We start from the raw sequence: 17,183 nt of genomic DNA, 5'->3' as shown, positions 1-17,183 counted from the left end.
TGGTTTTAATAGCCTGGGTAATTTAAACCCCACAGTAAAAGTTGAGAATTTCAGCTGAGAGATCACTATATATTGCAGGATTTGTGAAAAAGCGTTCTGGGTGAAACTGGACTTGATTTGTTGCTTTTTTTTCTTTGCCTATCACATGTATTTATGATATATTTAAGGAGCTATAGATAATAAAGTGAAACATAACTATTTGCAAAATGAGTAGACTAAACATCCTTGTATTTTACAGGAGTATATAAAAGCCAAGAAGCTCGCCTAATGTTACACATCTATCTTATTAAAGTACCAGCTCAAGCTTCTGTGAAGAAAATGAAAGAGGAAAATTGGGCCATGGATGGCTTTGTAAGTATAGTTCTTTAAGAGTCTGCTGCTAAACTTAACACATCTGTGCTATGTTTTGTCATTAAAATTACAGAAAAATGTAATTTTCTAAACTGGACTAGTTAAATGCACACACATAAAATAGCAAAACTACTATTATGACTAATTTATTTCAAAAAAATAAATGATTCAGTATAAATACTTAGTAATCTAGTGTGTCTAAACTACTGAAGCCTATGACCTACTCTCTTCTTACCTAGAAGGTTTTCCTTGTAAAAGTTTTGTTACTTCAGAGCATATAGTCGGAGTTCCCATGCTCATTTTATCAAAGACTTCTGGGCAGTGTGTAAGTATAAGGTTTGTTGCTTCCAACTGCCAGTTTAGAAATTCCATTCACATAAATGACTGAATAGAACAGAGTAACTCCAGAGTGAGGCTATGGTAGCTATTCAGAGGAAGCAGCTCACGTAACTTCTTCTTCATAGCCAACTTTATAAAATTTTCTAAATATAAAGAGTAAGTTTGGTTTCTGAGGGAAAAAAAAAAGTTCATCCTGTTTCTCTTTCTGTGCCATTATTCATGGATTTGGGGTCTAACTCATCTTCAGTGCACTTAGATTGTTTCATTTAGAAAACAAATAAAATGAATTCATTCATTTAACTATTAGAGTTTGAGCTCTTCTTTTTAGAAGCATTTTGTGTCTAAAAATGACCTTGCCCGGGGTATGTCTGATAATAAGGAATAAATCACTTATGAAATGTCAGACTTAATGTGAATAATTTGGTATAATATTTTGCTTTTTAGGGTGAGGATGCAAAGTTTTTTGCAGCTTTCACAATAACATACATGACTTAGGTCAACAATGCAAACAATCAGGACAAACTTTGGGGTAAATTCATATGACTAGTTATCAGCAACACTGAAATGTATCAACTCCTATTTTATTAGTGAGATCAAATGACACTATGCATGTAACCTGTTTTTTACATGTAGAATTTTACATGCAAGGTACAGTTAATAGCATTTGCAGCATTAGGCAGAGTCACAAAATCTCAGGGTTAAACAACATTTATTTAGTTCTTTCTCCTGTGTCTGAGGTTAGCTTGGGGGGCTCCATTTGAAGCTGTGGTAGCAAGTTCAGGTTTGCTCCAGGTGTCTCATATCACGTCCAGGCTGGAGGGATAGCAGCTGCCGGGAACATGTCCTTCTCTTGCCAAAGGCCTGAAACTCTGAGGGGCAAAGTGGAAATATGTCCCCCTTATTTTAACAGTCCTATTGAGATATAAATCATATACCCTACAATTAACTCATTTAATATGTACAGTTCAGTAGTTCTTAGTATATTTACAGATGTGTAACCATCACCACAGTTGATTTTAGAATATTTCCATCACCTCAAAAAGAAACCATATACTTTACCTATTGCCCAACTCATCCACCCCTCCTTTCTCCTCCAAATCCAAGCAACCACAATTCTATTTTCTGTCTCTAGATTTCACTGTTCTAGGCTTTCATATTTATGAAATCATACAATCCCTAGTCTTTTGTGACCATGGATTATATGGTTTCTTTCACTTATAATGGGAAACATACCTCTTAAGGCCTAGGCTTGGAACTGACTTATTGTCAATTCCACCCACATTCCATTGGCCAGAGCAAGTCACAGGACCAAATTCAACTCACTGAGGAAGAACGAATACACTTCTCATGAAGGTTGATGGGAAGGGAGAGAATTGGTGCCTGAATGCTGAACAGTAATCGAATCTACAAAGTGCAGTATTATTATATTTTAATTTTTAATTGACTATTTGCCTCATTCTCTTTTATCATATCCTTGGTCTTTTTCTTGACAATCAGTTTCTTCACCTAAAAGAAATCTATAAATTTGTATCATTATATTAATAGCTAATCCCTCTTATTTCCAGTATCATAATTAAAGATGAAACTTTTCATTTTATTTTTAATGATGGTAAATTTGCATGATGTTCTGTTTTATACAGAAGAAGATATGGAGGAAGGAATTGTGCATAATATTCATTTCATAGTAAACCTGAATATTTTCTAAGACTGGGAAAATATATCTGTGGCCAGCTTTCAGGTTTAATCAAACTTATAAATATTTTTAGGTCTCCGCTGAGCCTGATGGAGCTACTTATGTATTTCAAGGATTTATTCAGGGTAAAGATTATGGGCAATTTGGACTACAAAGACTAGGTAATGTAGTCATTTTCATTTTCATGTACTTTCTTTATTACTCAAGATATCATAAGAAAATACAATGGATTCTGTACATTAGGCACACAATGCATTTTGAATTTTGCATTGTCAGGACTATACATTGATACACTCGATAGCCTTTTAAATAATTGCATTCTTTAAAATATTGGTTCTCTGTGTTCCAACTCCATACAGTGTTTAGTTTTTCATCATATATCTAATAAACATGACAAACTGCCTTTCCCTCAAGCAAGTAAACAGGAGAAAAATGATAAAGATTTGAAATAAAATTTTAAACTGTGAATAATCTTATGAGAATTGTATTATTTATCTTCCATTTGAATATCTTTGCAATTTTCTTGCTGCCCACCCAAAACAAACAAACAAACAAACAAACAAAAAACAAATGTAGTGACACTTTGAGAAACTCATAGAATCTGGAAAGGGAAAATTACTTTGAGGAATGAACCATTTAGGGGGCTTTGTGCTATTCAGATATGTAAATTTTCTGTGCTGGGAGGCACAGGGTTTTGTCATTTTTATTTCCAACTCATCTCAAATGTGTCTAAACATTTAATAGTCTCGTTTGAATGTATTTATTAACATAGCTTTTGGTGTATAATTTTCCTAAAGTATACTGTCTCTCATTATTACATTGTGGTAGCAATGCATAAAGAGTAAATCCATGTCTAAAAACTATTCCTTGATGTTTATCTTTAAAATTCCATTGCTTTGAACTTTTATGTAAGTTTTCTGAGTCCCTGGAATATTTAAATATAAAATGGTACTAATATTTTTAATCTGGACTAGGGTATGACTTCAGTTCAGTTGAGTCTCTCAGTTATGTCCGCTCTTTGAGACCCCATGGACACGAGCATACCAGGCTTCCCTGTCCATCACTAGTTCCCGGAGTTTACTCAAATTCACGTCCATTGAGTTGGTGATGCCATCCACCTATCTCATCCTCTGTCGTCCTCTTCTCCTCCTGCCTTCAATCTTTCCCAGTATCAGGGTCTTTTCCAAGGAGTCAGTTCTTCACATCAGGTGGCCAAAGTATTGGAGTTTCAGCTTCAGCATCAGTCCTTCCAATGAATATTCAGGGCTAGATTCCTTTTGGATTGATCTCCTTGCAGTCCAATGGACTCTCAAGAGTCTTCTACAACATCACAGTTCAGAAGCATCAATTCTTCAGTGCTCAGCTTTCTTTATAGTTCAACTCTCACATCCATACATGACCACTGGAAAAACAATAGCTCTGACTAGATGGACCTTTGTTGGCAAAGTAGTGTCTCTGCTTTTTAATATGCCGTCTGGGTTTGTCATAACTTTTCTTCCAAGGAGCAAGTGACTTTTAATTTCATGGCTACAGTCACCATCTGCAGTGATTATGGAGCCCAAAAAATAAAGTCTCTCACTGTTTCCATTGTGTCCCCATCTATTTGCCCTAAAGTGATAGTACCAGATGCCATAATCTTCATTTTCTGAATGTTGGGTTTTAAGCCAACTTTTTCGCTCTCCTCTTTCACTTTCATCAAGAGGCTCTTTAGTTCTTCTTCACTTTCTACCATAAGGTGTTATCTGCATATCTGAGGTTACTGGTATTTCTCCCAGCAATCTTGATTCCAGCTTGTGCTTCATCCAGCTCAGCATTTTGCATGATATACTCTGCATATAAGTTAAATAAGCAGGGTAACAATATACAGCCTTGACGTACTCCTTTTTCTATTTAGAACCAGTCTGTTGTTCCATGTCCAGTTCTAACTGTTTCTCAGGAGGCAGATCAGGTGGTCTGGTATTCCCATCTCTTGAAGAATTTTCCACAATTTGCTGTGATCCACACAGTCAAAGGCTTTGGCATAGTCAATAAAGCATGACTTAGTTGAATATTTGATTTAGTTGAATATTTATCAAAAAAGTACATTGGCTTTCCCCAAATGAACAATAATAAGGAGATGTCATTTCAGATAATGTCTTGCCACAATTGTTAGTTTTAAAATCAGTAGAAGACATTCACTAATATAGTACATTGTCACAGTCGTGTAATTGAATACAAGATTTTTTCACATTATATTCCCCAAAGCATCTCAAGCACTGCATGTCTAAAACAGAACCTATTAAAAAGAAAAAGATATTATTTCTTTCTGAAATAACAGCTTGCTATTTATTTCTCTTCCATAGTCCCTGTGCCAACATATTGACAAATCTCATTTTTCTCATCTCTTAGCTATGCTAATAATGTCATAACCATTTACTCAGTCCCAAGTAGAACACTCCTAAATCCTATGCCTTCTTACACCCTTCATCCTTCATCCACACAAATAACTTCTGTTCATTTGAAATACAAAATGTTTCCGGAAATCTATCTTTTTATGCTCTTCCTAGTGCTATAGTTCCCTTCTTAATTTCCATTTTGATCTGGGATGTCTCCAAACTACTCCTACTTTCAGACCAGACTCTCTCAAGTCCATCTCATCCTAGTCACTGTTTAAAATTTTGTATTTTATCACTGAGCTGTTTTTTCCCCTGCGCATCTTCAGCTATTCCTCACTGTAGGCGGGTGGAAAGTTTGACCGCTTTAGAATAATATTTATGCCTTTTCAGAGAGTTTATCATGTTAGCCTCCTATTCCTACCACATATCCTTTCCATACAGATATGCCTAACATTAATTCATGCTTCATATATACACTTATTTTGTGGCTCTGTATTCTTCCTACAGTTGTTACTAACTCAAGTTCAGAGACTCTGCTTATTTTTAATTCTGTATCTTTTCCTGGAAAAATATACATAGAAGGCATTGTGTAAAATTGTGTGGAAATGAAGGAGTTTTGTGAATTATTATTGTATTTCCAAGTAGATAAATATCTTGAACAAGGAATAAATTAATTGGTTTATAAAAATAATCAAGTTGACAAGAGAGACCTAATTTTGTATTCGTATGTTATTTTTTTCTTTTAAAGGACTGAATATGTCAGAAGGCTCAAATTCTTCAAATCAACCTCATGGTACAAATAGTAGTTCCGTGGCCATTGCTATTCTGGTGCCTTTTTTTGCACTTATATTTGCAGGATTTGGATTTTATCTCTATAAACAAAGGTAAGTTTATTGATGTTAAGTATAAAATGTTTCCCAAATCTATATTTCATGTTCTTTTTACTCTCCAGTTCAAATTCTAACTTCTGTTTTTTGTTTTTGTTTTTTTTTCTGGATTGTTATACCAAATATAACCACAGTTTGTTAAAACCATTATTTCCTCTGCCCATCATCCCATCACCCCAATATACACACAACTAAAATTGCTCTGTTGAGTCGTGCAAGCATTCAACTTGATCCCTCCTCCTTTTTGTCTGTCAGTTTTCTGGAATGTAACTAATTGTATAAGTTATTTTTACATTATCCATGCTGAAACTATGGAGATACAAAATCTAAGTTAAGGTTTAAATTGAAGAGGTGATATCTGCTGCCATATTTCTTTGGGAAAAAAGGAGGAAGTTTATATTTAAACCTCTTAGTTTACATGACAGTACGGACAGGTTTTACCCAAGCAGACGGATGATAAAATCTTCTAGTCCTCTCATTTATCGTCTGTTGCTTTTAGAAGATGATGCAGTTAGTATGTTATATTTGTTACATATGTCACATATGACTGTATAGATTATCAGTTGACTCCTCTTTGCTACGTCCATTACAACATCTTGATGAAGAGCTTTACAATGCAGTTAATCCATTATTTGAGACCATCTCTTATTAAGGGAAAAAAAAAGGCAAAAAAAAAAGAAGAAGAAAGTATGCTGGTAACAAGATAACTAAATGAATACCTAAATGTCTTTTTATCAAAACTAATGTCATTATTATAAATGCCAGTCTGTATTATCTAAGAATGATTTATTTAATATTATGCAAATTTGTAACAGTTGTGTATTATCAGTTGTTCAGGCCTTGTCAGATGTTATTAATGATACAAATCATCACTAAATTTATTTATAAAGCAAGCTATGCTAATCATTTTTTATTATTGTGGTAAAATACACATAAAATAATTTAAACCATTGTAGATATACAATTCAGTGACATTTAGTATACTCACAATGTCACAGAACAATCAGCCTAAAAGGAAACTGTACCCACTAAGCAGTCTCTCCCTACTCCTCCTACCCCTGTCCCAGGCAACTACTTTGGTTCACCTTCTGGATATTCTATATATATGGAATCATACAATATGTGACATTTTGTATCTGACTTCTTAAATATAATATAGTGTTTTCAAGTTTATCCATATCATACTACACATCTACATATTATTGACTATGAGGCTGAATAACATTCCATTGTATGTTTGAATATGTTGTGTTTAAATATGTCCATTCATCAGTTGATGGATATTTGGATTATTCCTGTGTTTGGGCTATTGTGAACAGTGCTGCTGTACACATTTGTGTACAAGTTTTGTTCAGACGCCTGTTTCAGTTTTTTGAGTATGCATTCAAGAATGAAATTCTTGGATTATATGGTAATCCTTCATTTAACCATCCTAGTGAAGTGGTATTTCATTGTGATATTGATCTGAATTTCCCTAATTACTAATAATATTGGGCGTTTTTCATGTGTCTGTTAGTCATTTGTCTACATTCTTTGAAGAAATACCTATTCAAATTCTTTGCCCATTTTTGAAATTGGCTCATTTGTCTTATTTTTGAGGTATAAGAATTTTCCATATATTCTGGATACTAGACCCTTTCAGATATATGATTTGCAAATATTTCTCTTTCTGTGGGTTGTAGTTACAGTTTCTTGATAGTATCCTTTGATATACCAAACTTTTCATTTTGATGAAGTCCAATTTATTTCTTTTTTCTTTTGTTACTTTGCTCTTAGTATTATACTTAAGAGACCATTGCCAAATGCAGGGTCATGAAGGTTTACCTATGTGTTTTCTGCTAAGAATTTTGTAGATCTTGCTCTTATGTTTAGAACATTGATTAGTTTTATGTTAATTTTTATTGATGGTATAAACTTTTCTAAAGTTTGATATTATTTTCCTTAAAGCTGTTGCTTAATATTTGCAGAAACAAATCTTTTACATCTTTCTGATCCTTACCTAATTAGAAGGAAATGATGTTGCTTCTGTTTTTATTGTGAATCTAGTTTAAAAAAGAGAGATGAATATGATTGAATAGAATTATGCACCTTGCAAGAGCAAGTTGTAAGCAATGTAATTAATATTATATAACTATATGTATGTATATATATATATATAGATGATGCTATTGAAAGCAATTTTAGAGAGATTTTTTTTAAATGTTATCATACAAATCCCTGACAATTTTTAATACAGAGAAAAATTCAGAAAATGTGCAAAGGATAGTATAATCACAGAGCAGCAAATACAAATTATAATAAAATAGGTAGTTGAAATTTTGTGTTATTTGTTATAAGCAAAAGAGAATTATTTTAAAGCCTTTTTAGGAATTAGGTTTGAGGAACAAGTAGGGGTAAGTATGCCTTTGTTGCTGTTGTTCAGTCCCCAAGTTTTGTCCAACATTTGCCACCCTATGGACTGCAGTACACCAGGCTTCCCTGTCTTTCACTATGTCCCAGAGTTTGCTCAAACTCAAGTATGCCTTTAATCATTTGATTTACAAATAAAATTATAATTTGATTTACAAATGATTTTTTTTGTAATTTGATTTTTTATCATTTGATTTACAAATGTCAGCAAATTATGCAGTAGGATGTGGGAAAGAGAAACCAGAAATAAACATTAGTCAAAAATAAGACATAAAATAAAGGAGGGATTCAAAATGAGCAACTTATACCAGCCAGCTTAGATTCCATGTGTTTTATTAACACACATGTATATATATTAACGTATAAATATATTAACACAAATATTCAGTTATCAGGAACTCTGGAATCTATTTTCATGACATGAAATATCAGTGTAGTTAGTCATTTTGTCTTTGAGATTTTGAGTTTACTTGTTCTAATGTATATAATTTTAAGCCAATTGAGTATATATGTTTCTGGGATACTCTCAGCACTTTCCAAAACTAGGTGTCAGCATTAGATGTCTGCTTTCCTTGGAACTCCCTTCTTACTACTGCAGAATGAACTCCTTATTGTCATTCAAGTCTCAAGTTAAATTTTACTTCCTTATTTTCTTTTTTACCTCTCCTATCATGGCTCCCAGTTACTTCTGGTCATATCAATCATTTTCCTTTTCAGCAAAACAACTTTCATTATTTTGTTTCATTTTTCTTGTTTATTTAATTTATTCATTGCTATCCATGTAATATGAGAGTGATAAGTTTGTATGTTTTTGTAAAAAAGAAAAATTATATATCCAATGCCTAGGGTCATGCCTAGCATGTAATGGATGTTCAATACTTGAGGAATGAATAGCAATGAGATTTGAATTCATCATCATCATAATTTAGCTATAATTTACATGATCATTGATAATAACATTATCTCATAAGAAAATTTATAAAAATAGCCATAATATTTATTTATACTTATATTACTCATATTGGTACTGTTTATAAATATATATTGTATGTAAATAATAAAAGCCACTCATGATTTAAAAGTGACAGGTAAATTATTCAAATTTGATGAATTGTGGTTTCTCAATATTTTCAAGTTATATTATCCATTAACAGTGATAACTCAAGTATTGATATATTGTGTTTGAGCCCTATTCTGCTGTTTCTAAAAGAAAGTTAACGTATAACTAATTAGTGTTCTCATCAACAGGACTGCACCCAAAACCCAGTATACAGGATGTTCAGTTCATGAAAATAACAATGGCCAAGCAGCTTTTGAAAATCCCATGTATGACACCAATGCAAAGTCAGTGGAAGGGAAGGCAGTACGGTTCGATCCCAACTTGAACACAGTCTGTACGATGGTATAACATGGCAGCTTTGGCCTTCTTCAGAAGCTTGGAAATCGACACACAAAACAGTGCACATTTAGTTCACTGATAAACAAATTAAAGCACACTTATCAGGACTTGCTGGGTCACCTTTTCCTGTGGAATGATAGAGAAGAGTGTTTTTTCATAAACTGGACCATAATTCTTCTTCATGTTTACCATGGAGAATTTTACAGAAATTTGGCTGCACTCCAAGAGTGCTTACTCACAGTTTATTTGCTTTTTTTAAAAAGGAGATTATTCTAAAACATAAACTTATTTGCATATATTGGAGGAGCATCCACTATCAGTATTTCTGTGCTTTATAAACTATATTAGAGGGACTGGGTTTAAAAAAAAAATGATATAGGGTAGAAAATAAGAGCTATACTTACAAGAGTCAATAGATCACTGACTTCTCTTTAACTGTCATGAGCTGTATCATGCCCGTAAGTCTGTATTTCACACCACTCTATCAGCTGTTTCTTCCTATTAATTGAGTCATTGTTTTCTTCATTTCCCTGGTTATTTCAGATTGTGTCATGCCCTGAAATGTTTATTAGCTAATTTATGCAACAGGTGAGATAAGATTGCCCACTCTGATTTGATGCTTTCTGGTTTTTGTTCTTCAGTATCATATTGCTATCTTTTTTTAGACTGGTTGTCATAGTTTCTGCAAATGGAAAGATCATCATGCTATCTTCCTGATTTCCCTCATTATGTTGTAACCAATATTATTCAGTGAGCCATGGGGTAAGTGTTTAACTCCTTGCTTCAATCTTTTTTGTCCCTCAGAAACCACTTTAGCTGGCAAAAACTGTCTATAATAATCATGATTTTGCAGTTATCTGAGATACCAAACTTACCATTCTTTCTAATATTTTTGCAAGACCAAATAGAACCTATCAATCTACTTATTTAGTTCATAATTTATCTATTTTTCCTTCCAGCTGAGTCTTCAAATTTATTTAATATTGCTTTGAACTTTTATCTAACAATGAGTTAGAAGTATAAGCTTGTTAAACTTTTTAGTTAACAGTGAGTTAAACACATATTTTGGAGCATTGCCTAAATCAAAATGACTAAAAGTAAAATTACTTTCAAATCACCAATATAAATTTATTTCCTAAAGTTGTGGATTTACCAAATTTTTATATATTTAAAAATTTCTATTCTCTTGATCTTAAGAAGCAGCTTCCAGATATGACAGGTTTCTTTCATAGTCATTAAGGTATGTATTTGCAAGTTATTTACAACTGTATCACAGTAACGCCAGCATTTTGATTTAATAGGTCATAGTCTTCCTTTAATAGCATGTTTTACTTCATTGAATAAATTATGTACCCAGTGTGAACACTTCATTGTTGTCCCTTTCAAATATGGATAAAGTTGTAAACAGTCTCGACTTTTTGTATCATGAGACAGAGTGCCTACGAGAAATCATTGCACCCGGAGCGCTGCTTGGATCTATCTCTACAACATGTAGTGAATTTCTTGTAAACCACTTTGAGATACATTGTTTTGGAAATTCATATAATTTTCTCAACATTGTACTCTACTGACAGGATGCTGTTTTAAATTTTATTCCATCAGTTATTTATTCTTGTTTATTCAAATGACTGCAATAACAATGATTCATTCATTAATGTTAAGGTTAATACATTTAAGATCTTGTTTAAACAATGTTTCTTCTGCAACTGGCTACTCCTCTTATATTAATGCATACACTTTTGTAAAGAAGTATATTTTTATGAAAAAAAAACTTTGTAAAAGTATGATGTAAATTTTCAGTGCAATGTAAACAAAATAAAAGTGGATAATTGCTTTTGTAAAATGTGTATTCTTTTCAAAATTGCCTGTCATTGTACTGGTTAGTAAAAGGAATGAGCAGCCCTTCTTTATTTGGTGATATAATAAAGTTCTGAAACTGCATATACTTAGTTCACAACATAATAATGAAATATGGGTATTTTTTTCATGTTCTGTAGTTCCCAAGTATAACACTCTTAAAAGTAAACAGATTCACAGTAAACATAAGAGTATCATAAAAACCTCATCTTAGAATTTACCTTAAGTGTCAATATTTTAATAATACATACTATTTAAAATTAGATATAACTGATTTCTAGTATTTCTATAGTAAATTTCTTAGAGATACTTATGTTAAGCATGCTTCCTAGGTGTCAACCCAATAACCTTTTGAATTGCTACATTAAACTAATATTCACAAACAAATCTATCTTTCCAGGATGAAACATGTAAAGTTTTGTACTCAAGAGATTTATCATTTCTATAAAGTTCAAATCACAAGTTATTGAAATTCAATTTTATTAGATAACTCTTTTTTGCAGAACACATTGTCTTTATATGTCAAGACCTGAATCTCCAGTCTTTACAAGTCTATCACTGTGTATTATGCTTTTATTTTTGAAATAATTGCTTCTTGATATATTGTAGTTTCTATTTTAACTTTATTAACTGTATTATCTCCACCTTTAATTCACTTCATATCTTCTGCATTTTCTCTTGTTGTTATTTGTCGTGTTTATTCTTCCCTGTGTTTTCTTTTTCTCCCTTTTTATTTTTCAACTTTTAAATTTTTATTTCTATTGATGCTTTTCTTAGCATCCTTTCCTCTTTTACACGTCTTATCCTTTTTAGCCTTTTTATTATTAATTCTCATTTTTTAAATTTTCTGTTTATTCTTTTAACCTCCTCAAAAGTTAGCAGCAATTTTAGTGGAAGTAATTTTATTTTTATCTTTTCCTAGCTCTATTGAAGTATAATTAACAATTGTGAGATACTTAAAAAGTATAGCTTGATAATTTAGTAAATGTACATAGAATTTTTTTTTCTTTTTTGATCAGAACATTTCAGTTCTACTCTGTTATTAGATTTCAATTAAGGAAGTAACTTAAAAGAGCCTTCTTGAGTGTCCCTTATATTTAAGAACATTAAAGCCATAGGTCCTACTGAAGATCTCTTGATAATGGAATCTAATGACAATGATTGTGGGCATAAACCAAAGGTCAGATTTATTTTACCTGTCCTTTTCACTTATGTGAGAGAAAAAAAAAAAAGCAATAACATTAGCTAAAGCAGTCAATAAAAATATCTATATGAGAGTCTCCTAGAGAGAATGAGAGAATATATTTCCTGTCAAAGCACTAATCTATAAATATCTATAAAGGTAAAATAGACATTGATAAAGGAAGGTGAAAAAGAACCTCTATAAAATTATAGAAGCTCATAAGTCTAGGAAATAATTAAAAATGAGCAGTTTGAAACTTGGCTGAAAGAAATATTTATTTGCTTCTTTCTCTCTTTTTTTTTTTTTAGGATGACTTTGGAGGAAAGGGAATAAGGATCTCAAAAGATGTACATGTGTAAAAATCTGAGAAATATCTTTCTTTCATTACTTTCATGAGCTTGATATTCTAAAGTACTTTAAAGCAGATTTAAAAGTTACTGGAGAGTAGAACAGCCACTGGACATTAGATTTCATTCTTTAGTATACAAAGCAATAGAGCTAGTGAACACCTGCTAGATACTTTCCCAACTTTTAATAAGTTCCCATGTGTAGTAATTTTATTAGTCCTGAAAAAAGAAGTATATTCTACACATTCAAATTCATAGCTATAAGTTGCATTGCAAACAAGAAACAAGAAATCTGTGCTTAAACTCTCATAAGATCCAAATCCTGCTTATAAGTATTGGCACACCTATGAAAATAGGGATAATCCCAAATGCTTTGACAGGATCAATGAGATACATAGACATAGAGAAAAATATAGACCCACCTGCACAGTATGAATTAAAGTAAACCAATTTGTAAGTATTTTCTTTATATCATTTAGTTAAGATTTTGTGTCTCCTGAAGGAACTTATTAGAAAGAAATGTGTTACCTGGAAAATGTCACCTGATTGCTTTGTAATCCCAGTAAGCCAATTAACACTGCTATTATAGAGCAAGTACCCCTAATCACTTTACTTTTAAACCAAGACTTTTCTAGTTTATGGCACCCATTTTTGAACAAAGATTGTAAATACATAAGATGAAATGTAAAGGAAATTAATGATAATAAAATAATTTTAAAATATTTTCAAATATTCTAGTAAATGTATACTAACATACATATATATGAATATACACTTATATAGAAATATTAATATGCTTCTCTACTGATACATTAAGTAAGTAGTGGGGCTTATAATTTCTGTAATTTTAAGAGTATCATAAGCAATATTTTGATATATTCATAATATTTAACATGACATAAAATATCTGTGATTTTTATAGGTGAAAAAAGTCAGAGATTATTTTTACCCAGGTTTTCACTGAAGAAAATACTATATTTTAATGAGAAGAAAAGTGAAGATGAAGGTATGGCATTTTCCCACCTGTGTTTACACATTTTTTGAATTCTACTTGCATACCAGGTTTAGAACCCTGCTTTAGAGATTGGAATTTACAGAAAGTACATTGTGATGGTACAGGGAATAAAACTTTCTCTTGAGTGATTGGCAATGAAAATTAAGGGCTTGAGTTGGACTTTAGTTACCAAATAGCAACATAAAGAAGAAACATTTCTAAGAAGAAATCCCTAATAGGAAAGACTAAGTATAAATAGCAAGATGTCATTAATTAATGTATTAACACAGCAGATATTTTCTAACATTAAATATTCACATGCTACTCTAGTATGAAGTATAATGTCTAGTGGATGAATATAAGAAGCACATTGATCTTATCTTGAGGTAACTTAAAGTTTTGTCAAACTATTAATAATTTTTCTAAAGTATACATAGAAGAAGTTACATAATAATTCTATGTGGTAACTATGTTCATTTCTATAAGCTTTCACTCTTTCTGTTAAAATTGACTTCTATGGCATTAAAAGCAAATCTTTGACTAGCCTACTGGGTAAGATTAAGGAGTATAAAGGTAATATGGGTTATATGGCATCAATATTTGTCTTCAGAATATTCAGAATTTGATGGAGTTAATTGAAGACTCCATATTAAGTCAATTTAATATAATGGAAAACTTGGACATTTCTTGACGAAATGGCCAGAAGCTATTCACAATATCAATGATGAATTTCTCTTTACTTTTTATTTTATCAGTGTATGTTTTCCTAGGAATCTTTATTGAAGCTTTATAAAATGTCATTTGAAGTTTATTGACAAAAAAGCATGTATAATTTCAACAGAAATCATACAAGACAAAAATCAAATTTACATTTAAAGATATACTATTATTAAGTAAGTGAAATCAGTATTTCTTTCACCTAGTAAGGGAAATAATCAAGAGAGAAGTACTTGACATGTGCTTTTCACATTATGAACTATTTGTGTATGATGAAAAATATATCACTAGTTACCAACATGTAAGCAGCATAAATATTCACTGATCTGGGATTGCATTAGAAATTACCATGCATTTATAAGTAATTATTCAAAATTATGTTCAGAGTTAATGATATGAAGATTTCAGTTTTTTAAAATAAAAGCCACTCTTTCTTACCACTGTTTTCTCTTTCCATTTTTCTGTTTATTCCAAATATAAACATAAACGTTTTGAAGCAAAGAAATAAAATACAAATAGTCACAATTATCAGGAGTGTGAACAATTGCAATCTTTTCATTTGACTTTTGTCCAGGAAGACATATATGTTAATAACATTATAAAAGTTTATTTTTAATTTTTTATTGAGGGATAATAGCTTTACAGAATTTTGTTGTTTTCTGTCAAACCTCAACATGGATCAGCCATAAGTATACATATATCCCCTCCCTTTTGAACCTCCCTTCCTCTCCCTCCTCATCCGACCCCTCTAGGTTGATACAGAGCCCCTCTTTGTGTTTCCTGAGCCATACAGCAAATTCCCATTGGCTACCTATTTTACATATGGTAATATAAGTTTCCATGTTACTCTTTCCATACATCTTACCCTCTCGTCCCCCTCCCCATGTCCATAAGTCTATTCTCTATGTCTGTTTCTCCACTGCTGCCCTGTAAATAAATTCCTCAGTACCGTTTTTCTAGATTCTGTATCTGTGCGTTGGAAAGCGATATCTATCTTTGACTTTCTGACTTGCTTCACTCTGTATAATAGGTTCTAGGTTCATTCACCTCATCAGAATTGACTCAAATGTATTCCATTTTATGGCTGAGTGATATTTCCTTATGTATATGTACCACAACATCTTTATCCATTCATCTGTCGATGGACATCTAGGTTGCTTCCATGTTCTAGCTATTGTAAGTAGTGCTGCAGTGAACAGTGGGATACATGTGTCTCTTTCAATTTTGGTTTCCTCAGGGTATATGCCTAGGAGTGGGATTGCTGGGTCATATCCTGGTTTTATTCCTAGTTTTTTAAGGAATTTCCATACTGTCTTCCATAGTGGCAGTATCAGTTCGCATTCCCACCAACAGTGCAAGAGCATTGCCTTTTAATAAGGTCTATTTTGTCTGATATGAAGATTGTTACTTCAGCTTTCTTTTGCTTCCCATTTGCATGGAATATATTTTTCCATCCTCTCACTTTCAGTTTATATGTGTGTTGAGGTCTGAAGTGGGTTTCTTGTAGATAGCACATATATGGGTCTTCTTTTTGTATCCATCAGTCAGTCTGGGTCTGTTGGTTGGAGCATGTAATCCATTTACGTTTAAAGTAATTATTGATGTATATGTTCCTATTGTCATTTTCTTAATTGTTGATTGATTGATTGGTTGATTGTTAGTTGATTTTGTAGATCCTTTTTCTTCTGTTGTATTTCTTGACTGTATAAGTCCCTTTAACATTTGTTGTAAAGCTAGTTTGGTGGTACTGAATTCTCTTAACTTTTGCTTGTCTGAAAAGCTTTTTATTTCTCCATCAATTTTGGATGCAGTCCTTGCTGGGTCTTGGTCGTAGATGTTTCCCTTTCAGTACTTTAAATATATCCTGCCATTCCCTTCAGGACTGCATAGTTTCTGCTGAAAGATCAGCTGTTAAGTGGTTGCTTCTCCCTTGCTGCTATTAATATTCTTTCTTTGTGTTTAGTCTTTGTTAGTTTGGTTAGTATGTGTGTTGGCGTGTTTCTCTGTGGGTTTATCCCGTGTGAAACTCTTTGTGCCTTTTGAACTTAATTGACTATTTCCTTTTCTATGTTGTGGAAATTTTCAACTATAATCTCTTCAAAAATTTTCTCATACCCTTTCTTTTTGTCTTCTTCTTCTGGAACACCTATAATTTGAATGTTGGTGCATTTTATATTGTCCCAGAGGTCTCTGAGACCATCCTCAATTCTTTTCATTCTTTTTACTTTATTCTGCTCTTCAGAAGTTATTTCCACCATTTTATCTTCCGGCTCACTGATTCATTCTTCTGCTTCAGATATTCTGCTATTGATTCCTTCTAGACTATTTTTAATTTCAGCAATTGTTTTGTTGTCTCTGTATCTTTATTCTTTAATTCATCTAGGTCTTTTTGGTTGATTCTTGCATTTTCTCCCTTTTGTTTTCAAGGTTTTTGATCATCTTTACTATCAATATTTTGAGTTATTTTTCAGGGAGTTTGCCTATTTCCTCTTCATTTATTTGGTCTTCTGTGGTTCTACTTTTTCCCTTCGTTTGTGTAGTATTTCACTGCCTTTTCATTATTTTTTTTTTTTTAACTTATGTGTTTGGGGTCTCCTTTTCCCAGGCTTCAAGGTTGAATTCTTTCTCCTTT

The 17,183-nt window shown here is 32.2% G+C and overlaps 1 protein-coding gene across 4 annotated transcripts in view; it reads left to right on the top strand.

Moving 5' to 3' along the window:
* Window positions 1-13,996, top strand: part of CSMD3 (CUB and Sushi multiple domains 3) — a 1,311,921-nt gene extending 1,297,925 nt beyond the window's left edge. For 3 of the 4 annotated variants that reach the window (XM_081504396.1, XM_081504395.1, XM_081504394.1), the window contains 4 exons: window positions 239-351; window positions 2,457-2,544; window positions 5,507-5,642; window positions 9,303-9,560. In XM_081504396.1, the coding sequence (XP_081360522.1) occupies window positions 239-351; window positions 2,457-2,544; window positions 5,507-5,642; window positions 9,303-9,462 (497 nt within the window). In that variant the 3' untranslated portion in view covers window positions 9,463-9,560. Of the gene's footprint in view, window positions 1-238; window positions 352-2,456; window positions 2,545-5,506; window positions 5,643-9,302; window positions 9,561-10,118; window positions 10,216-13,762 lie in introns of those variants that run through there. The other variant, XM_081504393.1, reaches the window with a different exon arrangement.
* Window positions 13,997-17,183: the final 3,187 nt, after the last annotated feature.

The sequence above is a fragment of the Giraffa tippelskirchi genome, chromosome 6 (genome assembly GCF_054371585.1).
Source record: "Giraffa tippelskirchi isolate mGirTip1 chromosome 6, T2T-mGirTip1v1.2.pri, whole genome shotgun sequence".
NCBI lineage: Eukaryota > Metazoa > Chordata > Mammalia > Artiodactyla > Giraffidae > Giraffa > Giraffa tippelskirchi.
Note: the sequence above shows the minus strand (reverse complement) of the source record. Positions and strands in the feature narration are given on the sequence as shown.